This window comes from Mytilus edulis, chromosome 2, assembly GCF_963676685.1.
Source record: "Mytilus edulis chromosome 2, xbMytEdul2.2, whole genome shotgun sequence".
NCBI lineage: Eukaryota > Metazoa > Mollusca > Bivalvia > Mytilida > Mytilidae > Mytilus > Mytilus edulis.
The window spans coordinates 6,144,802-6,171,309 of NC_092345.1; the positions used below are offsets into that span (position 1 = coordinate 6,144,802).

General features: G+C 32.5%; 1 protein-coding gene across 1 annotated transcript; it reads right to left on the minus strand.

Annotated features, from left to right (window-relative positions):
- Positions 1 to 26,303, minus strand: LOC139510460 (fibrinogen-like protein A). The gene is made up of 6 exons (XM_071297041.1): positions 25,878 to 26,303; positions 25,104 to 25,191; positions 22,673 to 22,809; positions 17,333 to 17,435; positions 9,269 to 9,433; positions 1 to 1,660 (listed from the first exon to the last, which is right to left on the minus strand). The coding sequence occupies exons 1-6, from the start codon at positions 26,169 to 26,171 to the stop codon at positions 1,428 to 1,430; spliced, it is 1,020 nt and encodes a 339-aa protein (XP_071153142.1). The 5' UTR covers positions 26,172 to 26,303; the 3' UTR covers positions 1 to 1,427.
- Positions 26,304 to 26,508: the final 205 nt, after the last annotated feature.

Consider the following 26,508-nt stretch of genomic DNA (forward strand, 5'->3'; position numbering starts at 1 on the left):
TGTGTAAGTAAGTAAATTATTTATTATAGTGACATGTGTAAATTATGTACAGATTATAAACATATAATATATGATAAATAGTAATACACCCGGCCCAATGGACCTATAAGTCACCTCAAATAAAGTAAAACAATTATTAAACAATTATATCACGTTCTAATCTTTTGTTGACGTAAGTAAATTTCAAAAATATATAGACATAAAAATATTTGTAAACAAAAATTTAAGCTTGTGTAATTCAAGCTGTTATGCTCAGTTGTCTTGTGCAAATAAATAGGTTAATTGATCGTTAGGCTTTACTTTTGTTTCCAATATATGATATAACATATGCAACTTTTTATCATGATTTATGTTGTTACTTTGCGTCCGTCGTTTGTCTGTAATCTTCTAACATTTGAAAAATAATACTAATATACACTTAGAAATAATAGCTTACAATCGACAAAGAAATATTTAACGTACAAACATATAGAAAGGAAGTTTTTGATAAAACATTTAAAGCAAAAACAGAAACAAACATAACTCAAAGATAATGTGTTGTACAAGTTCTTATATTTTTCTCAACAAAAATTGTACGAGTAATTATACTAGTACAGTTATATGTGTACAAGTAATAACTTGTATGATGGCATCATACAAGTAATTACACGTACAAAGTTTTTGTACAAGTGATAACCTGTTCAAAATAATAAAATGTACACAACATATAGATTATACCGTTGGTTTTCCCGTTTGAATGGTTTAACACTAGTCGTTTTCGTGGCCATTTATAGCTTACTATTCGCAAAGACTCCGTACTTTGACCAAAAAAGGTTTTTCTGTTACAAATTGTGACATGAATAACGAGTTGTCTAACTGGCACTCATACAACATTTTCTGAAATCTATTTAATACAACCGAGACTGTAACCTGTACTTTTTCCTACAACTAGCATTGTACAGCCGGTTTTTAAAACCTCTAACTACAGCTGGTAAAAAATTCCGCTTTGGTGTCGGTAGATATTCAACAGGGACGACTTATACTAATCTCAATACATTTAATATTTGAGTGAACAGGAATGATCTGCCACTCATTTGTAAAACTACAGCATGTCATTTCAACATATTATCATTATACCTTTAAATGTATCGGGTTTCCTATGATACGAAAATAGCAAGCGTCAGTATTATTATACAATACATACATAAAAGATAAACTTAACAATAGTAGAGGATATCTTTACTTCCTGTCCTATTTGAACAGTGATGTCATATAGCAAGAAGTATTGTGCTAAAAATACACAAAACGCATGCACACATTGAGAATGAATAAAAGGATTATTAAAAAATAGATCTTATCAAAATTATTACAAAACATGTTCACGCTAAAGCATTTCTAGAAAAGGTATAAAAGAGTTCTATTCCTGAAATTAAATTTATTTTCTATCATTATTTTTTTATTAATTTCATCGAGGTTCTCTTACAGCCATTTGTTATCTTGAATGCGTACCACATCATTGAATCCCAACTGCTGACTCCTGGTTTATATAAGCCATTCAGATTGACGTATGTACAACCTTTATACCACCAACCTCCTTTGCGTCCTGAAGTACAGGCTGTAACATTATCCGGTGAACTAAACTGGGTATTATGGTTATAAAGCATGCCATAATTGCCTTCACCTTAAATATAAAAATACACATTTTTTGAAGCAAAAAGAAAGGACACTATAGTAAAACAAAATATGGTCATACTGATCACAAAAAGCTATCTGGTACTATTTACATTTTAAGAAGCCTTCTGGTCTTTAACTACACTATACAAAGTTTTCTGGTCACACATTACACTTAAAGAAGTTTTCCGGACCTTAACTACACTTAACAAAGTTACCTGGTACTACTTTTCATTTTAAGAAGCCTTCTTGTCCGTTAATACACTTAACAAAGTTATCTGGTCACACATTACACTTTTAGAAGTTTTCAGGAGCTTAACTCCACGTAACAAAGTTATCTAATCCTACTTTACATTTTATGAAACCTGCTGGTCCTAAACTATACTTCACAAAGCTACTTTACACTTTAAGAAACCTTCTGGTCCTTCACTTCACTTCACAAAGCTATCTTATCCTACTTTACACTTAAGAAACCTTCTGGTCCTTAACTTCACTAAACAAAGCTATCTGGTCTGACTTTACACTTTAAGCAGCTTTCTTGTTCTAAACTACACTTAACAAGCTATCTGGTCCTACGTTTCACTTAAAGAAGCTTTCTAGTCCGTAGTTAAACTTCACGAAGCTGTATGGTTTCACTTCATACCTAAAGAAGCTTTCTAGTCCGTATGTAGTTACACTTAACGAAGCTGTATGGTCCCACTTCACACTTAAAGAAGATTCTAATCCTTATTTCCGCTAAACAAAGCTTTAACTTAAAGAAGATTTTTTCTTTATCCACGAAAAACAAAGCAGTCTGGTCCTACTTTTTAATTTAAAAAGTGTATGCTCTGTATTTACACTCAACAGGGCAGTTTCAGCCCACTTTTTTTTCTAAGTAGCTTTCTGGTCCTAAATTTCACTTAAAGGTATATTCTTCTTACGTTTCAGTCTCGTTGAAATCTCGTTCTGGAACATGTGATACAAATAGGAAATAGCAATGCATTTAATAAATATTATAATTCAACTCAACTCTGTGAAAAAATAGTTTAATTACAATAAGTAGTTGTGGAGTTATTATTTTTCAAATTTTATTACCAATCAAGTCAGTCTTTTTAGACAAAATATTGAGAAATGGGTTAGGGGAACAAGAAAAGATTTTACCAGAAACAAGTACATCCTATATTTTTCAAATTTCTTAGATGACTATTTTTTCAATCATTTATAACAAAGCAATTGAAATAATATGCGTTTTATTCTTAAATCAGAGAACATTCACAAATTCACAAATTTGACAGCATGGTAAATTTGACATAAAAAAGAATGGTCAACGTAGATACAAGTATCTCGTCTTAGGGAGGGATAAATCCTACTTTGTAGAGGATCACTCTGATTCAAACAAAAAATTCATTATCAAGATGCTTGATTTCTTGATTGACAACATATTTGTTACATTCGGAGGACGTGTTTTCCAACAGACTGTCGGCATTCCAATGGGAACAAATTGTGTCCCTCTCCTTGCCGACCTGTTTCTTTATTATTATGAGGCTGACTTTATACAGGAACTGTTTAGGAAGATAGATAAGAAGTTAGCAATATCCTTTAACTCTACTTTCCGCTATATAGATGATGTTCTTTCACTAAATATTTCAAAATTTGGTGACTATGTTGAACGCATCTATCCTATCAAACTAGAGATAAATGATACAACAGATACAGTTAAGTCGGCCTCATATCTTGACTTACATCTCGAAATTGACAATGAGGGTCGGTTGAAAACAAAACTTTACGACAAAAGAGATGATTTCAGCTTTCCAATTGTGAACTTTCCATTTCTAAGTAGCAACATTCCAGCAACACCTGCATACGGGGTATATATTTTCCAATTGATACGATATTCCCGTGCTTGCATTTCTTATCATGATTTTCTTGATAGAGAGTTGCTGCTCACAAGGAAGCTATTAAACCAAGAGTTTCAAATGGTGCAGTTGGAATCATCCCTTCGGACGCCATCACGAGTTGGTTGACCGTTATGGAATAACCGTTTCACAAATGATATCGGACATGTTCCTTACGTCGTAACTACAATCCCCTTCCCTTTTATGAATGTGACGTACCGAATTAGACTATTTACCGGATGTGTTATCACATGAGCAACACGACAGGTGCCACATGTGGATCAGGATCTGCTTACCCTTCCGGAGCACCTGAGATCACCCTTAGTTTTTGGTGGGGTTCGTGTTGCTTATTCTTTAGTTTTCTATTAATGTTATGTGTACTATTGTTTGTCTGTTTGTCTTTTTCAATTTTAGCCATGGCGTTGTTAGTTTTTTTTTTATTTGTGAGTTTGACTGTCCCTCGTGTATCTTTCGTCCCTCTTTTGACATTAAAATAAAGCATAAAAATATGATAAAACTTTCTTATATTAATACCTACCTATAGTTTTTTAAGTTAAATTTATTCAGATTGGTCCACTTCATCTTTATTGAAAGTATGCAAAAAGTATAATTGTGGAACTGTTATTTATTTTTCACGATAATAGTCAAAAAAAGGCAACAGTAGTATACCGATGTTCAAAACTCATAAATCGATAGAGAAAAACAAATCCGGGTCACAAACCAAAACCGAGGGAAACGCATTATATAATATAAGTGGAGTATGACGACACAACATTAAAATGTAACACACAGATATATAGGAAAACCATCAAAATTGGGTACTTTCTTAGGGCCGTAGCAAAAAATGAAATGCACCACGATATGATTTTTTTCCACACCAAATACTCTTTTACAGTAATCTGAATCCAAAAATCAGGCTTAGAAAAAAAGCTCAATTATAGACATACTCTGCTCCTCAGAGGTGAATATCCTTAACAAGGCTTGATACTGAAAAATTATCCTTTAACTTCACGTTCCACTATATAAAGGATTTACTTCTGATATGGTGTGATTTGTTTACTGTTGGTTTTCTTTTGTTGTTTTTCTTTTTTTGCAATAGCATTGTCAATTTGTTTTTGCAGAGTTTTGAATATTATTTTGGTATCTTTACCAAAGCTTCCCGATCCTACGTCAAACCTAATGAAGCTACCTTGTCCTACATTACAAGAAACGAAGCTTCCTGATCCTTCATCACACTAACTACTGATTTCAAAATTAATCAAAATTTCCAAAAAAATATTTATCTGTCTGTACTTTAGAAATTAAAGGTTGAGAGAGACTGTCGTAGCTAGATTTGTAGATAATACAAAAGTTATTTCCGAATCAAAATTCCGGTAAAAAGAGCTACTTTTTCGAGTTAAATGATAGATCCACTTTGCTACGTGTAAATCAGATTACAGGAAACTAACTGTATTTGATCACGATGTTTCGTTAGAACATTTTCCGACGCAGTTGGTATAGTTTTGAATAAGTAATCATTGACCCTTATAATCTGTAGATATAGTAAAAGAGTTGGCTTTTTCGCCGATCTGTGTGTGTAATAAATTGTAATGAACAATAGATTACTGTTAAAAAATTGTATATATGAATTAAATTAAATTCCAAAATGTCCTTTAAGTCCTTTAAATTAAAGGACTTGAAGAGCATTTTGAAATTGAATTTAGTTTATATCTTTACTAGTGTGGACGCAAAATTCAATTCTAAGTATAATTGTATGTATAGAGATTACTAATACATCCAAAAGTTTCGGTATGAATAGTTTAATTTCACAAGTACTTTCATGTTTTTACATAACCATCGTCAGGTGAAACTATACACCACTTATTGCGGACCTGTGTCAGTATTGTTATGAGTTACCATTTATGACTTAAATCAGGAAAGACCCATCTAAACAACATCTGATACAAAAATCAACAATACTTTTAGATATATGGATGATATATTGGCTCTCAATAATGACGACTTCAGTATGTATACTAAAGAAATTTATCCTGTTGAACTAACTTCAAATAAAGCTAATACATAATAATGAACACTGCCCTTTCCTCGATATTGATATCTATATCATTAACGGGAAACTTAATACCAAAATTTATGGCACCAACATATGGAGTATATATGTTTCAATTGTACGTAACTCTAGAGCTAGCTCAAAGTACGTTGATTTTGTTGAACGAGGAATACTTCTTTCTCAAAAGTTGCTAAGACAGGGCTATGAAACAATCAAATTAAGGTCATCAATCAAGAAATTTTACGATTGCCATCATAAGCTGATTGGCCGTTATGACAAAAGTGTGTCAGAAATCATATCTGATATTCTTCCTCAGTCATATAACCTTCCATCATTACCGAACTGAACAAAGAAATAACACGACGGCTGCCGTATACGGTGCAGGAAATGCTTACACTTCCGGAGCACCTGATTTCACTCCCGGTTTTTAGTGGAGTTCGTGTTGTTTCATATTTATTATTTATAACTGTTGATGCAAATGTCCTTTGGTTTTGTGAGTCTTTGTTTACCCCTTGGTCTTATGATTAAAGTGATGATTTTTCAATTCCTATCGGTAATGATCCATTTTTGGATGGTGATGTTCCCTTGTCACTATCTTATGGTGTTTATATATCTAAATTTGTAAGATTCGTTCGCGTATGGAACAACGTATTAGATTTTAGCGAGAGAAATTTGTGTATTACTGAAAAATCATAACACCAGGATTTTCGATATCACAAACTTGCCAAAATATTTACTAAATTTTATCATCGGTACTAGAGCATCATTCGTAAATATAATGCAACATGCAGACATCTTATACGTTCAGGTATTTCACATTCAATTTTTTATGGTAATATTCTTTACAAAGCACGCAAATGTCGACATTCACCTCAAAAGCAAACAAACCCTTTAAACAGACTTATCAAGAAGGGATATAGTTACGATACTGTTGTCAAGTCATTAAGATTGCATATTTTGGCTTTGATATTGATTCACTCATATGGTCTTTTACATCGGAAATAAACACATTTATTCTAAAACCATATGTTGGCATGATACGGGTTAGTTTTTTCTCATATATTTTATGATGGTATAATACTTAAACCCAAACGGGAGGGATTGTACTTAATTTTAATATGATGAAGACATAATCTTTCAATCAGATTAGTTGAGGTCTGGAGCTGGCATGTCAGTAACTGCTAGTAGTTAATTCATGTATCATTGCCATTTTGTTTAGTAACTGCTAGTAGTCCGGGCCCTTGTTAATTTATGTAGCATTGTCATTGTCTTAGTTTCTTTTAATACCTATGCAGACATCGGACTCGGACTTTTTTAACTGAGTTTTACTAAACGTATTGTTGTGCATTTGCTTTTTCTATATTGGCTAGAGTTATAGGGGAGGGTTGAGATCTCAAAAAACATGTTTAACCACGCAGCATTGTTGCGCCTGTCCAAAGAAAGGAACCTCTGGCCTTTGTAAGTCTTGTATGATTTTAAATGTTAGTTGTTTGTGTATATTTCGGAGTTTAGTATGACGTCAATTATCACTGAACTAGTATACATTTTTGTTTAGGGGCTAGCTTAAGTACGCCTCCGGGTGCAGAAGTTTCTCGCTGTATTGAAGACCCATTAGTGGCCTTCGGCTGTTGATTGATCTTATATCGGATTGTTGTCTCTTTGACACGTTCCCCATTTCCATTCTCCATTTCATGATTAAAGTACAACAGTATGTCACGGTAGATATGTTAAGTCATACTTATCGTTGAGAATATCAATGGAGACAAATCGTATTTCATTTTATATAGAAGAACGAAACGTCATGCTCTCACAATAGAAAATGCATACTTTACATTCAATCGTGGTTTGAATTTTGAAATTTACTATATATAGTGTAATAATTCAGAATGATTCTGGGAACAAAAAAAAGGAAAAATCACAAAAACAACTAGACTCCGAGGAAAATTCAAAACGGGAAGTCCCTAATCAGAACATAATACTTGAAATGAAGAGTGTCCTAATATATATATCAAATATATTTTTTTGTCGAGAAAAGTATCATAGATCATCTATTTTAGGCGACCGTCCGTTGTATACCCCTGGAAAGGATTTATGTTTTGAATTTTTTGAATTTTTTTTTCAAGTGAATCTTCCCGGGTTTTGAATTTGTGTTTTCGTTTCAATTTGTAACACTTTGTTATTTTCTGGTTGACAGAATAAGCAACATGAATATATACGAAGATTTCAAATGGAATTAGTGCCCGCATTTTCTAATTGTCATATTTTTACAATAAGTTAGGCATAGGACAAAAAAGACATAACCAAAAATTGTGCTGTTAGAATATTATACGTTCCGATCGGAAGGCGTCGAATATCTTAAATATGGTACTTGTTTATTGCGGGTTTATATTATTGAAGTAGATGCTTTTGTGTAGACCATTATACTTTTGAAATCAGTTTTCAATGTTGTAATAGGTTTTTAAAGTAATAGTATGTATTATTGCGTTGTAATAGATTAATAAAAGAAATATTATATATTGTTGCGTTGTAATAGAAGTAACCTACAGTTATTTCTTCATATTTATCCCTGTCAATACATATACAGTACGTAGGGGCAATGGAAAAACTGTTCTAGTGTTCATTTTTATTTTTTTTTTGGGGGGGGGGGGGATGGTACGGATATTCGTGTTTATGTTCCGTACCATATGAGTATCTTGACCATTCGCGTATGGTCATGACCAATATGGATATATACTCATATGGTCCGACCAAACGCGTATGGTTGGGGTAATTAACACTCTGTTTTACTTTTAATACTTCTAAACTCTTCATATGGTATGACCGTTCATTAAAAAGATGATATCATATAGGTAATCTTATTATTATATTAATATAATTAAACGATAAGCTAAATACAAATTAGAAGTTTCAAACAGTTAATTTTACTTACTTTTCAAAACTATAATAAACACATTTTATACCGATGGTAATTACCGATTTGTTATTACGAGTGAATGGCAATATGTCGACTTAAAAAATAAATTCCAAAAATTTCTTAATGAACTGTTACACAAGAAGTCATTGGAAAGTAGCATGATAGTTTATCTAAGTTATCTTGTGAGTATGGTATAATGCACAGTCATGCTAATATATTTGAGATCTAGAGATCTAAAAACAACATAGACATATCGGAATGGCCCAAGACCTTGGTATCACTGTACGCAGCTACACAAAGGCTAGCTTTTCACTCGCAAACAAAAGGTGTAAATGGACAGGATCGTGCCCAATCAAGACCTGCAAATGTAAAACAGATACCTTGTGGAAGTAAATGTCACCCCAAGCCTTCATGAAAGAATGTAATTAGCGATGAAAACTAACTATGGCATCAGTATTTAGTTTTTACGTAGTATTTGAATTATAAAAATAATACATTGTCATTTTACCATCATTGTTTTTTTAGATAAAGTTTTTGTATTATTGAAACTTTTATAATGTAATTTAAAAAAAAAATACCTATATGGTCCAAATACTCATATGGTCCGACCCGTTAATTACCAAACGAGTATTATACTAATATGGTCCGACCATACGCGTACGGTCGAACCATACGCGTATGGTTGGACCATATGAGTATACGCATATGGTCATGACCATACGCGTATGGTCCAAATACTCATATGGTCCGAAACATGTACATGTTTATGTGTACTATTACCTGCTGTTCCGGAGTAGCCAGCAATAATCAGCCTGTATAAATCAGCCTCACTATGTACTCTAAATGTGGAGTATTCGGCGTAAACCTCAACGCCATTGTTGTCTTCCAAATCTACTCTAAGCTTGTAATCACCATTCATTGTCATTTGATAAATGTATTCCAGACCTATTTAATAAAACGACATGAGATTAGAGCTATATCAATTATGCTTCAGGACAACAATTCGAATTGGTTATTGTTTCAACCCCAATTACGTACATATCATGCATATGTGTGTATGATACTTGAATTATTATAAACCATCCAATATCTTTAATTCATTCAGGTTTTATGACTGTTTCTTAACAAAGTCTCTTCTATCAAATGCTTGCTGTTTCTTCAATTAAATTTAAGGTGTTCGTTTCTTATTTATAAAACCAAACATAAGGTTGTACCAAAACATCAGTAAAGATCGAGGTCGTTGCATATTTTCAATGCATATCGCAAACTTTTGAAATTAGAAACAACAATCATGTAAGTTATCATCATCATTAGAAGAGATGTGCAAAGTTTCAAAAAGGTAAATGAACATTTATGGGGTGCGCCAATACATTTGTATACGTGAATCGCACAAACTTTCATGTCTGTATGTGAATAAAATCACTCAATTTATCAGAACTATTTGAATTTATTCCCCTGATTAAGCACATTTTCCATTTTTTTAAACAACGATTTACTTGTACAAATGCTCACTTTTTGATATTTATTTGCTTGCCGGTTCATTTGAATGACAAATTTAATCGAGAATACTTTAATAACCTGCCTTCCTGCATCCATGAAAACGCAAAATATTCATCATGTCAACAAAAAAACAACAAAAAATGTTCATGACAATTGGTTTCATAATTTGATGAAAAAATGGTGTTATATCTTTATAACAATTTTTAAAAAACCAACATAAAGGTTTAATTCCAGCTCTAAACTTTTTTTTGTTTTGATATGCTGGTACAAAGTGCAAATTGCTTCGTGGCACCACATGGACTTTTATGATGTACTTTTATTCGACATAATTATTCAATATTAACAAGCTTTTTCTTAACAACACAATTAGATCTTTATTTCAAATATGTTTTAAGCTTTTGTTTACCTTGAATCAAAATCAAATAAATCAAGATATCCATTATAAATGTGGGTTTTTCTTTTACTTTCTCGACATGTGTTTTCCTTTGTTTTTTAAAACTCTATCTTGATCATTATCGTTTTAATGGTCTCTTGTTACCATACCTATGTGTGTCAAAAACCAACATCCTGCATGGTCCACTGCTTGTGAATCTTCTCCCTCTAAGTTAGTGATTCATTTATATTTTTGCAACAGTAGACATTCGACATTTTGTAACTATACCCTTCTGTATCAATGGTTAATGTAAGAAAAGAATACGTGTACCCACGAATTTCCATAACTTTTGAACAACATTTTAACACTGTTTTCTTCATATGTCTTTGGTGATAATGTTTGCTGACTTAAGAGTTTTATTATCAGATGACTTGCATGGGAAGTCAAACGAAACGTTGTGCTCTCATTTGCAGAAAAATGAAAAAGCATGTTTTTATTATAAAAATCTGAGGCAAAAGATACCAAAGGGACATTCAAACATATAAATCAATAACAAACTGACCATATCATGACAAAAACACAAAAACAATAACAAAACACAAAGAACAATATTCGACAGGTCACACTCGGAAAAAACGGAATGTTGGAACATATCCATTAAAGTGCGAGGTTTGGCATGCCACAAAACCAGATTCAACCCACCATTTTTTCCTTTAAAAATGTCCTGTACCAAGTCAGGAATATGGCCATTGTTATATTATTGTTCGTTTCTGTGTGTGTTATATTTTAACGTTGCGTCGTTTGTTTTCTCTTATTTTTTTAGTGTAAATTCACATTGCGATAAGACGTGTCACGGTACTTGTCTATCTCAAATTCATGTATTTAGTTTTGATGTTATATTTGTTATTCTCGTGGGATTTTGTCTGATGCTTGGTCCGTTTCTGTGTGTGTTACATTTTAGTGTTGTGTCGTTGATCTCCTCTTATATTTAACGCGTTTCCCTCGGTTTTAGTTTGTTGCCCCGTTTTTGTTTTTTGTCTATGGATTTATGAGTTTTGAACAGCGGTATACTACTGTTGCCTTTATTTGTCACCTGAACAAATATCCAATAACATTTAACCAACTCGAGATATCGTCCGTAAATTTTTCCAAGAGGTGATTTAACTATTACCCACAATCAGCTAATGCTTACTGCAACTCTGATATCGAAATAAGAAAAGTATATAAACTATACTTTTTCCAAACGGATGATTTTAACATCTTTTGCTTGTGAGTCCTTAAAGTATTAGTCAAAATTATGGTATGGTTATTGAAAGACAAATCTGTTATCTAAATAAGAAAAGTTTATAAACTACACAACTCTATGAGAGATGCATCTCAACTTTATAAAATAATAAAGGATTTTCAAATTCTCAAAGATATATTTCAATAGTTAAAAGCAAGGGTTAAAGGAAAACATCTAGCTTTTCGGTTGATTAATGATAAATATTGTTTCGATATAAACATAAGATGGTGTGGTATGATAGTCGATGAGAAAACTCTCTACCAGAGACAAAATTTAACTAATATGGGTCACTGTACGGCCTTCAACATGAGCAAATCCAATACCGCATAGTAAATATAAAAAATCTACAAAAATGACAAATATAAAACAACTCAAACAAGAAGACCATCAACAAAATACAACGAAAAACTATATGATATACAGCAACATATGACAACCACTGATTAACAGGTTTTATCTGGCTCTCGACAGAACATGCACAATGTGGCGGGCTTAAACATGCTTGATAGCGTAAACTTTTTCCTATCATGGAACAGTGGTGTAACAGTATAATTTTAGAACAATCTATTTAAATCAGTTTAAAAGGCCCTTATTTATCAGATCGATACAATGTGCATAAACTTCTTACACAAACATAAAAGACACAAATTACAGATAGATCTGAGAGTACTCAAACTAACTAAATTAAGCTAGTTCAAAGCCAAAACAAAACTAACAAAAATCATGTGTCTAAGACTAAAATATCAATCAGTACACATCCAACATTCAGACTCATTAACAGTCAGAGAAAAACTTGACCTTGTGCAATGCTAAAATATAGGTATCGACAACAAAATATAGGTAAAATTTTAGAACCGTGAATGTGCAACTGTACATATGTGTTTACCCGGATTGTATCTAAATTTACAGGCTTTGTGAACAACATCACTGTAATATTTAGGATGTGCTATCTCGTTTGCAACATATCTTCTACATCTACAGCCAAAATTTCAAACAAAAGCTGTGTATCTAATTAATGACAGTTATTACCGTATATAATTGATTTTTTTTAAAGAAGTTTCATTTGGTAAATTTAGGTAGTGTACTTCGAAAATTCTTGATTGTTTAACGAAAAATATTATCAAGATAGCGATAAGTGTTTTTGAATTATTCAAATAAATGAAATTAAGATATGTCTTTTCTGGTAATTTACCAAAAATGATTACGGAGTACAATAAGTGCTAATACGAATACCTACAACCTTTCGATACAATTTATTACCGGAACGTAGATAAAAAATGTAAAAAGATAAAATTTTATGCTTGAATCATCTCCATTAAGTATATTTAGCATATTAACCGTTCTCATAAGAGAAGAAGACTTTTGCATTAGTTGCAAAAAATTAATTTGCAATCAGATTTTTCAAACGATCTTCCTAATAAACAGGAAAACTTTTGTTTCAGAAAATGTGTGAAAGTGTAAAGTAAGGAGGTAAAAAATTCGTATTTTGTCTAAAAGTTCCTTGGAATATTTAACATTCCAAACTAGTAAATTCAACTATTTTCATTTGCTTATTTCAACGTTGTTATGGAGAGAACATGCATATTCAGAATGTTGCATTATTAAAACTTAAGGTGGTACATAACACTACAGGGTGAATGTAAATATTTTGTCAACATTTTATGGGCATTAAACGAGCCAAATTCATTCTAGTGTTTATTACCACCTTAACACTCCACGTAATTGTTGTTTGTCATTTAAAATCGTGGAATCATCACTGGGGTAAAGCTGATGACCGTAACTGCATTCACGGTCATCCCAAGATGTCGGATGAAAAATTAGGTCAGTTTCTGTATTGTCTGTTAAAGTGTTTCTATATCATTTTCTTTACAAATCATACATTGAAACGATGTAAATTTATAAAAGAATCACTCGGAAATCACTAATTACTTCTGAGAAATGTGCATGAAACGGGAAATTCGATTTGAAAAAATCGCCAAGATGACCGTAAATCACAATCGAGATGACCGTAACAGAATCAGCAATTCATAACAAGGCTGACCGTAACTGCTTTTAAGATGACCGTAATTTGTAAATGATGACCGTAACTTTTAAAGGATGACCCTCAATTCTAAGAAATATCCGTATTTATATAACTGTCTTTTTGTTTCAAATGATTAATCGTGTTGGTATACACATATTAATATGAGAGTTTTATCCTATAGGTAGAAGAAAATAAGACGTGCTTTAAATGCAAAGATTACCATATGTATCTTTTTTACAGTAGAGGGTTTAATTTTTAAAATGAATTTGACAAAAGACATGCAAATGAACAGGAAGGGAAAACATGCTACAAAAGCGCGATAAAATGACACCTTACAAGCATAATGAAAAAAATGCGGTGCACAGCCTTCAACTGCTCGACAAAAGATTTTTTTTTTGTAACTGGGATTCCTTTTAATGACATATAATAAATACACATTTTTAAAAATGCCAAAAAATTGCATGTACACCCATTGATATTATATCGTCTTTCATTTTGTCGTGCAAATAAAATAACAGAAATATTTTGAAAATATCATTCGAATACACTAGTGAAGGTGACCTCCAGCAAAGTAGATCCTTAAAATAGTATTGTACGAAAAGCGTATCACAAGGCGGAACGTTGTCAATTTGTATATATACAGAAATGTTATTCATACAGTCAGGATTCTACTTCTTCAAAATTATCTCCCCATTACGCCAGTTCATGCTCACAATCGTAGAAATGGAAGCCATTGTAGGGATGACGCTCTGCCAATTTTGCTCTTGAAAACTGATAAATTTATCCACATAGCACCATTACGATCGATCGTTATATGTCAGTTATATTTTAAAAGACAAATGTATCTACTAGCTAATGAGCATTAGTTAATGATCTTGTCTACATTGATTCAACTTAAAAATATTGTCTGTTCGGATGTCAGATGGAATTTTTGAAAATTCTTAAGCATTTAAAAAAAATTCTAATTAAATATTTCGTGGAAGGGCAGACTAAACATTTTCAGTGGTTGAAGATTATAAACCCTAGTTATCACACACAAGAAAATCATATTTTTTTTCGAAGATATCCATTTTCATATCCAAATTAAAAGACTGTCATCAAGTACTTTTAGAAAAAATAGCTATTCGAACACACCTACTCTGTTTTTGTGATTCATTAGATAGGTATCTCTCTTGACCCATATATTTCATCTTTTCGTACTGTCATTTTTTTACGTTATAAAGTCATTCTGTAGCTTTGATATATAATAATGATAGAATCTGAAGCGAGATGTTATATATAAAATACTCTTGCTTTGTATGTTTTAAAGACAAAATATACACCCCAAACATGCCCTAACATAAAAAGGTGCACTCGATTTTTCTCTTTTCGATACAATCGTTACCTGTTTTGGGGAATTTTTTCTTGATTCACATAATGGAAGGGCAGACACGAAAATTTCTGAACTAAAAGATTGATATTGAGTTCTCCGTCCGTGATAAAAAAAAATCGGAGGTTATGCATTTTCTACATCCAACTTATAGATACTATATATAAAAAAGAAGATGTGGTATTATTGCCAATGAGACAACTATTTAGAAAAGACTAAAATGACACAAACATTAACAACTATAGGTAACCGTAAGGCCTTCAACAATGAGCAAAGCCCATACCGCATATAGTCAGCTAGAAAAGGCCCCGATAAGAACCATGTCGTCGACTTGATATCTTATTGTTTTGCATTACTATGTAATAGATACATTGAAAACTTATGCAAATGGTGTTTTTAAAATAAGAAAATTGTCGTTTTATTTGTTTCTATTAATTTTTTAAAATTTTGTTACTATATCAAACATTACAGTTAACATTTATCGCTTTCTCGATAAACACAGAGCTTCGATTCTTTTGTTCTATTTCAAAAGTGTTTCCGCCTGCATATATCAAAACAAATTAAGATTTTAATCTGCTTCCTCTGGAACCATACACATGGGCTCGATTACCAAATATTCGTATGTATTATTAATGTTTTTAATGCTCCATGTATTGGCATTATGTTTTTCTGGTCTGTGCGTCCGTTCGTCCGTTCGTCTGTTTGTTTGTCCGTTTGTCCAGCTTCAAGTTAAATAAAATTGAAACTTAGTACACATTTTCCTTATGGTATGATCTTTTTAATTCTAATGCCAAATTACAGTTTTATCCCATTTTCATAGTCCACTAAACATAGAAAATGATAGTGTAGATGAGGCATCCGTGTACTAGGGACACATTCATGTTTCTTCAAATTTTCGTCGTATCGCTGTCAATTTGTGTGAAAATTTTAACGTCGATATCAATAAATATTTCATTGTTTACGAGAAATATGCAATTAACTATCATTGTTATAAATCCTAAATATGGCCAATTATATTATAGTTTAAAAAAAGAAATTTATGAAACATATTTATATCCGCTAACCGAGCCCCTATTGAGATCGACAAACTCAACAAAAAAGCTTTGAATACAATACGGATATTTCTTAGAATTGATGGTCATCCTATAAAAGTTATGGTCGTACTATATAAATTACAGTCAGTCTTTTCAAATTACGGTCATCCTTTACAAGTTACGGTCATCTTTTTACCAATCACGGTCATCCTTGTTTTATGTTACGGTCATCTTGAAAATATTTTGATTATGATTTACGGTCATCTTAACGATTTTTTCAAATCGAATTTCCCGTTTCATGCACATTTCTCGGAAGTAATTAGTGATTTTCGAGTGATTCTTTTATAAATTTACATCGTTTCAATGTATGATTTGTAAAGAAAATGATATAGAAACACTTTAACAGACAATACAGAAACTGACTTAATTTTTCATCCGACATCTTGGGATGACCGTGAATGCAGTTACGGTCATCAGCTTTACCCCAGTGATCATTGTGAAACATCTATCTTATGTTATTATTAGACAGTAACATAGCTTTCTTTTGTAAAAAAAAAATTATAGTTTGGCAAAATGCTGAACACATCACTTGCAGATGTGTTTATTATATCTTAAATGCAAGAAATTAAAGCGATATAACGGAGAAAACTAAAAATTAAAAATAAAGACAGAAATATTATGGACAATAATAGAAAAGACGAAACAAAGGGAAGGTTCTACAACGCACTTACATTAGTTAAATGTTAAACTTAACTGTAGTTTTCATGGATTACATATGCCAATCAAATAGTGGCGCGTTCTATGATGTGTATATATTTTGTTTAAATTTATTGGGACATTTTATGGTAATAGCTGTTATTGTTTACTAGGCCAAGGAGGCGGATCAAGACAGGGAAATAACAAGGAGGAAGTTAGAGCACATGTCTTAGTTCCTCCAATTCTTCACTTTTTCTACAACCAGCACTGGAGAGTGCAATAACTAAACAATCACGCAGTTAATGCACTCCTCTAAAAAAAGAGTCAGAAGTTAACTCACTCAAAGGTCAAAGCAAACATTACCATTCATGCTACAATATTAAATACATCCCCACTTAAATATTTCTTAGTAATGTAAAATTTGTAAACATCAAGGGTATCGATTTTTACTACACATCTCTATTTGAATAGTTTCCTTATGGTCAAACAAAATATGTTGTGTATTTCATATTAAATGAGATATTTATCAAAGACTTCTCGAGTTACTGGACAAACATTACATACCTAACCAGAATTCTCCGTTTAGATTACCGAATCCATATTTATAGTTTGTCCATGTCCTAGTGTTATAAAACTCAACACTGCCATCATATCTGTTTTGGAAAACCTGCAAATTTAAAATCTATTTGTTATTTCTTCTCGTCTATGATATTTTGAATCAGTGCGAGTTATTTTGTATGTAATACATTTCTTATTTTTTACATGGTACTATCTGATAATTGTACAATTATTTTATATTGATAATGTTATTTGATACTTACAATAACAGCTGGACTATGAAAACAAATACAAATAAGACTTGATATAGTGAATGTGAACTATCTGGATGATCTCAAAATAGTCTTGACGGGAATTGGTTTAGCAATGCATGTATGCTGAATTTCTGTATCGGTGTTGGATCGTTTATGGTTCGTGTTGTTTATTCTTTAGTTTTCTATGTTGTGTCATGTGTATTATTGTTTTTCTGTTTGTCTTTTTCATTTTTAGCCATGGCGTTGTCAGTTTGTTTTAGATTTATGAGTTTGACTGTCCCTTTGGTATCTTTCGTCCCTCTTTTATAAGTTGACTAGCTTTCCATGAAATCTAAATCAAAGGAGGACTTTAAATCTTAGGTGGGAAGCGATATTCCGTTAACACACAATGTTTAATTATATTGTTTTTAATTTTACCCAACATTCTTCTGTTATAAACATGCAACTATATTTTTGCTTCCTTTCATCACATTGTATATTCATCGTCAACAAAACTACAGAAACTCTCCTTGTCATGTTATATCATCATAATTGGTTTTAATTTAATATCTTTTAATATAAAAAGGCAATTATTTTACGAGCATCATCCCTTTATGGTATACATCTAAAACCCAATTTGAGTTAGGGTTGTGTATGGAGGAAGAGCCTTGAAAACGGACGACATTCGACCATCTATGAATTTGCAGAAAACATATTAGACATGCATCAATCTGTTATTGGTCAGTACAAATCTAAAAGTGTTTTCTATAAAATAGATGTAATAACATATTTTTTTTTATCAATATTTAAATGGCCGACATTTCACTATCGTGGACTTATCGACATCTCCTTTTTGTAAGATCTCTAACTAGATGTGAGAAAGGTATCTAATGAAACTGAACTTATCAGAAAGTCGCAAAAACTCATAATAAAATTGAGAATGGAAATGGAAAGAGACAACAATCCGACAATAGAGCAGACAACAGCCGAAGCCTACCAATGGGTCTTCAATGAAAAAGAAAAACCCACACACGTAGGCGTCCTTCAGCTGGCCCCTAAACGAGTATGTATACTAGTTCAGTGATAATGGACGTCATACTTACTTCGAATTATACACAAGAAACTAAAATTAAAAATCATACATGACTAACAAAGGCAAGAGTCTGCTGACTTGGGACAGGTCCAAAAATGCGGCGGGGTTAAACATGTTTTTTTGAAATCTCAACCCCCATCCTATACCTCTAGCCAATGTAGAAAAAATAAATGCATAGCAATACGCACAGTGAAACTCAATTTAATAGAAGTCAGAGTCCGATGTCAAAATAGGCAACAAAGGAAAATAAATAAAATGACAATAAAACATAAATAACAACAGACTACTAGCGGTTACTGACATGCCATCTCCAGACCTCAATTCAACTGTTTGAAAGATTATGTCTTCATCATATGAATAATAAACACAATCCCTCCCGGTAGGAGTTTAGTACTATATCACATAAACATTCCAGCCATTCCCCCATCTTCTATCCAAATTCGATTTTTCAGCTTTTTCTCTTCTTTTCCTTTTAAATCTGCTTTACAGTTCGCTATTTTTATTATACTCTTCATGTGGCAATAACAATCCAAACCAAGTAGTCAAAGACTCACAAAACCAAAGGACATTTACATCAACAATTATAAATAATAATTAAGAAACAACACGAACTCCACTAAACACCGGAAGTGAAATCAGGTGCTCCGGAAAGGTAAGAATTTCCTGCATACGGCACCCGTCGTGTTATTTCTCTGTTCAATTCGGTAATGATAGAAGGTTATTATGACTGAGGAAGAATATCAGATATGATTTTTGACAAACTTTTGTCATAATAGCCAATCAGCTCATGTTGGCAATCTCAAAATTTCTTTAGTGATGACATTAATTTGATTGATTCATAGCCCTGTCTTAGCAACTTTTGAGAAAGCAGTATTCCTCATTCAACAAAATCAACGTACTTTGATCTAGCTCTAGAGTAACGTATCAATTGAGACACATATACTCCATATGCTGGTGCCGCTGGGATGTTGCTACACAAAAATGGAAAGTTGACTATAGGAAAATTAAGAGGGACGAAAGATACCAGAGGGACAGTCAAACTCATAAATCGAAAATAAACTGACAAAACCATGGCTAAAAATGAAAAAGACAAACAGACAAACAATAGTTCACATGACAAAAAACAGAAAACTAAAGAATAAGCAACACGAACCCCATAACTTGCATTACTAGAACTGGTAACATAATTTGACAGATGGTCAGACAGACAAAAAAAAAAATAATGAACAGGTGGACAGAATGTATCATATAGTTCATTACGCGAAATGTGTATTTAAAAAAATAGTCTTAAAGTCTTAACTGGATACACGCGATATTATATCGCGCAAATGATCCAAATGGACATACTACTTTTGGCAAGTGCTTTTTTAAAATTTCTGTTACTAAAACATATAATGCATTAATCGGGTTATGTTCTTCTCATATATGTTATGATGGTATGCTACTCTAACTCTAACGAGAGGGATTCAGCTAGAGATTTTAATGATGAGATCATAATCTTTCAATCCGTTTAATTGAGGTTTGGAGCTGTTATTTCAGTAACTGCTAGTAGTCCTTTGTTTTATCATTTTTATTGTGTTTAGTTTCTTTTGTTTTCTATTCTGACATCGGACTCGGGCTTCATTTAATCTGAGTTTTACTGAGCGTATTTATGTGTGTTTGTTCTTTTTACATTGGTAAGAGGTATAGGGGAGACCGGGTTCAAATCTCACAAAAGATGTTAACCCCGTCCCATTTTTGCGTTGTCACATGTCAGGAGCCTCTGGCCTTTGTTAGAATTGCATGATTTTTAATGTTAGTTCATTAATATATCACGGAGCTTAGTATGACGTCCATTAGCACTGAAACCCATTGGTGGCCTTCGGCTGTTTTTCGTTCGTTAGTCGAGATGTTGTCTCTCTTGCACAGTACACATTCCCCATAACGTTTTACAAAAAAAGATGTGGTGTGAATGTCAATGAGACAATTTTTCACAAGAGACCAAATGACACAGAAATTAACAACTATAGGTTACCGTATAACCTTCAACAATGACTAAAGCCCATACCGCATAGTCAGCTATATACGGCCCCGGAATGACAAATGTAACAATATTCTAACGAGAAGACTAACGGCCTTATCTATGTACAAAAAAGTAACGAAACAAATATGTAACACATCAACAAACTACAACTATTGACTTTGGACAGGCACATACATACAGAATGTGGCGGGGTTAGAAATGTTTGTTAGACACGTTTAAAGTTAAAACAAAAAGTGTGAAATTTTATACGGTATGTGTATACCACCAAAGACATGAATTACCATTTAAAGATATTGTTATTCACGTCTATTTTTTTATTGTTTTATTTTTTTGTGCTTTGTTGGGTTATTTTGTTGGTTTTTTTCTTAAGGAGGTAAATTGTTTGTTTCGTCCATGCAGGATTAAATGACTCGAATGAATGTCTATTATTTAGAAATATTTGTGGGTCAGAACATTTGATTTCTAGTTTCACATTACTGTCTCCGTCTTACTGTTTACATAGATGCCATTACTTATTTTTATTTCAAATTACTCTCAGTTAGTCAGTTAGAAATATTTTGGCCTCGAGCATCACTGATGAGACAGTAATTGTCGAAATAAGGATCTGGTGCAGATAAAAACGGTACTGTTTATGTTATTACTAACACTGTCCCCCTCTCAAAACTGGGTCGATGCCACTGCTGCTGCTGAAGTCTGTCGAAGGAATGACCAGCCCTGTAGCCAGTATTTCGGTACCGGCCTGAAGGTAGGTATTTCAAAAATTTTGAATTGTAGAGACAAAAGTTTTGAAATTATTTCAAAAATGGAATGTAGCTCACTCATGCAATACTCTGATTACTTGTTCATCTTTCGCTGTAATTTTGGTCCTTTTAAATTTATAGCTCTTCATATTTTTATGAAGCTTTGAATTTTCAAAGCTTTTGGCATCGAGTATCACTGAAGAGATACTGATTGTTGAAATTCGTATCTGGTTTAGAAATATATGTTCCGTTTATGTTGTTAGTTAAACTCATCATACATATCAGAATTAAAGTATTTACGCCAGACGCGCATTTCGTCTACAAAAACTCATTCAGTGACGCTCAAATCCAAAAAAGTTAAAAAGGCCAAATAAAGTACGAAGTTGAAGAGAATTGAGTACCAAATTTCCTAAAAGTTTTGCCAAATACAGCTACAGTAATCTATTCCTGAAGTAGAAAAGCTTCAGTATTTCAAAAATTAAAAAGTTTTGTAAACAATAAATTTATAAATATGACCTCATTGGTCATTCGTATTATCAGTCTATCTAGTTTGCTTTCAACTGGACTAGACAAACAATATTTCAAAATCAACTGCATTGGGAAATGTCACCCTTCAACAATGACATTTTAGACTTTGCAACTGCATCTAAAAGTCTAAAATAAAACCACGCAATGCTCATTTTAAAATTAGGACTTCAACAAGATTAACAATTTTTCTTTAATTTATTTGTTCATTTTTCTGTGTTCGATATATTATTGGCCCATTATTCTCTATTTTTTATATTAATCATCAATTTTTTCTCATTTCTTCTCGTTTTTTACCTATTTGTCGCAATACCTCATGTTTTGCCATTTTTTTTCTGCACATTTTGCCCATTATTTTCTATTTGCAATCTCCATCTATACCCTCTGTTATACCTCCCGATTAATTTCTCCCATGTTCTTTGTCTTTGCATGATAAAATGAATTGCATTTGAATAGACCAAGTACTAAGACGGGAAATCAGAAACCTTGACAAATATTGAAAATATTGACATATAATTCATCATGTCCTGGAAAAGATTTGAGTGTGATTTCCATTACCTACACTGTACAATGTACTTGAGTTTTTTAAACGAACTTACAAATTTGTATCTAAATGATTTGTAATTTTGTCAAACATGAGATATTGAAACTCCAATTTCCATAAAATGAAGGAAATAGAGGAAATAAATAATAATCCCAAATCACCTGAATTGATCATTACAGAAAACTTACCGTATATCCGATTCCGTCGGTTTCCATATCACAGTAGACCTCAACTGATTGTGAGCCATTAATGTATATAGTGTAGACACCACTCCCTTGGCCTGTTTCTAGAATATCACCACAGTCTTTCGATCGAACAACAAACTCTAAATGAAACCAAACCGTAGATTAGCTTAAACATAATAATACTATTCATATAACTTTTCTTTACTTCGGTTTACAGTGTTTTTCTCGAGGGGTAACTTGTCACACCCGCTAAGTTTTATATTACTCGGCACCCTCGAAGCAACATGTTACAGGGGTAATATAGATACAGAGTGACTGATTAAGATGAGTTTGAAAATCAGTGCCGATCGAGTATTTTTAAGGAAAATAATCCTCCCTTTATATAATGTATCCATTCCCTCTGGCGTATAATTCATGTCTGATTAATATGAAATTTAAACCTTATGATTAATACCAACAATATCTTGGATTTTTTCGTAATTCCCCTTTAAAAATTGTATTGTAAGAGATCTTCAGCCTTAATTTCTTGTACATTTTTATAAAACTGATAGTAAAGGTGTATCTCACGGGATGGTTGACGTTTGTGCATTTTGTTCAATATTCATGTGTTTTGATGCCTACCATTAGTAACGGACGACCATATATATTATTATAATTGGGCTATTTTGAGGGTGTTTTTTTGTGTACATGTTTTTCATGTTTTTATTTTGTTACAATTTTTACTGATTACATTTAATAAGTCGTTTGTTTACTCGTTGAAACTTCTTCTTTGGTTTGAGGTTGGACAGTGACCTTCACATTTGACGATATTCACCTCCGCGTTCTTTATTATTCCGTGTAAACATTTCTCAACCACAATCATAACATATTTACTTATTTTTTTGTATGTTGTCACAAATGTATACCACAAAGAAAATCCACATATAATGGTAAACAGTTGTTTTACGTATTGTGAATACTTTTTTGCAGTGTTTGTGTTGGTATCATAAATAATATTTCATGCAGAAGAATTATTATTATTGTTGTAAATCTATACTATAATCATCATGTTGGTGTGTCAAAATGTTTAGGCTATATGTTTGTGTTTTATATATTCAATGGCCGTATTTTGCCTTAAACCACTTTATAATTCGTAATGTACACGTGCACTTCCATGAGGTACTTACCGACATTAATCATTTCTCAACATTTTCCATATTATAATTATTAAACAGAAATTATTTTATGTATTCGTTGAAAAAACATGTACAAATCATAAGGTTCACTTCTTGTTATTCATATATCGACTGATTTCAATAACACCGTCGTCCTGAACATGCACATAAAAAACAATCCACTGGGCGTCCAGACAGTCAGTTATAAATCATCTTCCTGCAGATATGTTCATTTCTGAACATTACATTTGTAAGTGCACGTTGGTTTTTTTGGTATAAATGTAGTTCTATTTGTATCCATCTGATAAGTTAAGCATTTTTCGATTGATATTTATGGTTTGTTAATATGTTGTACTGTGACACCATTGTCTCAGGTAAGGAGAGGTAAGTGCGCTCATCAACATGTTGAATCCCGAAACATTCTCTGCTTGCCTGTCCCCAGTAGCATGTTATTCGGTGAATGTCGTTGGTTCATGTCAGTTATATTGATTCTTCGTAAAATATTTTGTTATAAATAAGACCGTTAGTTATCTTATTCGAGTTGTTTTCTATTTTTCACGTCGGGGCCTTTTATAGCCGTCCATACGTTATGGGTTTTTCTCATTGTTTAAAAGCCTTACGGTTACGTATGCTTGCTAACATCCATTTATTTGAAGTTTGGTGGACAGTTGTCTCCATGGCAATTATACCACATCTCCTTTTTTTATATTCAAAAAATTATAACAAAATTAATTCAAAACAAAATGTATGAGTTTTCATGATTGTCAACAAGATTTTATTGAATTGACCTAATAAAGTATATATTAGGATTTGGAACGAAATGGAGAAAAGTCTTTCTTTTTGTGCGCCTCTAACTTTTATTCTCATATCTATTTCATGTCAAGTCAATACACTTTTTCTGGTGTCTTTGTAAGATTTGTTTCTATAGTTGTTTAAAATTTTTAGTCAGTTGTGTTGTATGTCTGTGATGTACGTTTGACAGTTTTGGCTGCTTGATCCCAATTACTGTCACATTGACCTATTAATTTATGCCTGTTTTGGTTGCTCACGAAATTTGTTCTATATGACGAAACTATAAACAACTGCCACCAATTTTGTCGTGAAAGGTCTGTACTATGTCAGATATATGACAGTTGTTTTTCACTTGTTCCGTTGATTGATATCGTTTAATTTTATCAGTTTTTACAGACCCCCCCCCCCCCCCTTTTATTTTCCTTGGAGTTCGGTATTTTTGTTATATTTTTATTTCACTGTGTTATTTTCTCTGTGTATTTACTTACGTCCTGATAAGCAGTTATACGATTCCCGATTCGTTCTCGTACATTTTGTGTTCGAAGAACATGGATTAGGGTAACAAGGATCGTCAGTCTAAAATATAACAATATATATAAAGTGCAGGAACCAAGTTATGCCACAAAGACAGTTAAAACAGTGTTCTTATGTTGTTCTGTAACACCAATGTATGTGATTAGGAGAAGGGTTAAACGCTCACGAACAAGTCCAAATCAGAAGCCTACAGTTCAGTGCTTGTCGTTGATTCGTGTCTGTCATTTTTTTTCTTCATAAATTGTGTTGTCATAAACTAGGCCGTTAGTTTTCTAAATTTTGAATTGTTTCATCTTTTTCATGTCGGGGCATTTTATAGCCGACTTTACGGTATGGCGTTTTCTCATTGTTGAAGTCCGTACAGTTGACTATAAAAGCTTACATTCACTTTATTTGAACTTTAGTAAATAGTTGTCTCATTGGCAATCATACCACATTTCCTTATTTTTACATAGTATGTATTGTTTCATATATCCTTTTCCCATCAATAGCAGAAAATGCAACGATCGGAAAGGTATCATGATCCCAGCGTGAAAAGTTTTCGACACAGTTTTTTTTCTTCTTTTGTTTAAGACTGCATGATGCCTTCTAGATGTCTTTTAGTAATTTTCTAGTGTTGGTTACTTTCTCGTGGGCCTCTTTAGGGTTCACCCTAAAAGATAATAGTATCTTCAGTGGTAGGAGTTTTTGGTCGCTCCATTACTTATCAATCAAAGTAACTAGCTTACCAATGACCACGTGTCGATTGCTGAATATATTATATCTTGAACTGTTGCGTGTTGATCCGCTGCCGATCCAGCAAGTAATTCACATACTAAAGATACCACATTATAGTTTACAGCTGTACACGCTTTATGGTAGAGACAATAACGACCACACATTTTCAATCCCATATCTCTGTATGTTATTAATACTGGTGAATTGCGATAATCATTTTCACTAAAACTTCCCATATAAACTTCACAAAGACATGCACGTGTCAGAAAAACAAACAGAAAGGTAAATATATTCAAAAGAGGCATAGCTGCTGCCGGACTGTTAACGAGCTTTGAAGCTAGGGATACTCTTTATATACACAATTTGTAGCCTGGTATCTATGGTGAGTTAATATTCACACCAACGTCATTTCCAGTAAAACTACAACATATATTTATGTTTAATTGAAACCTAATGTATAAGTGCTTTGATGTATACAAGTTTTTTGTGATATTCTTGAACTTTTTAACCGTGAACCAGTCTTCCGTTTTGATTGTCAATTAGTATAAGTATAATTAATTGTATTGTGTATCCATATTAACAATTCCCAGTGGACAACAAATAGATTGCCATCATTATTTATAATATGAATCTATTAAAATT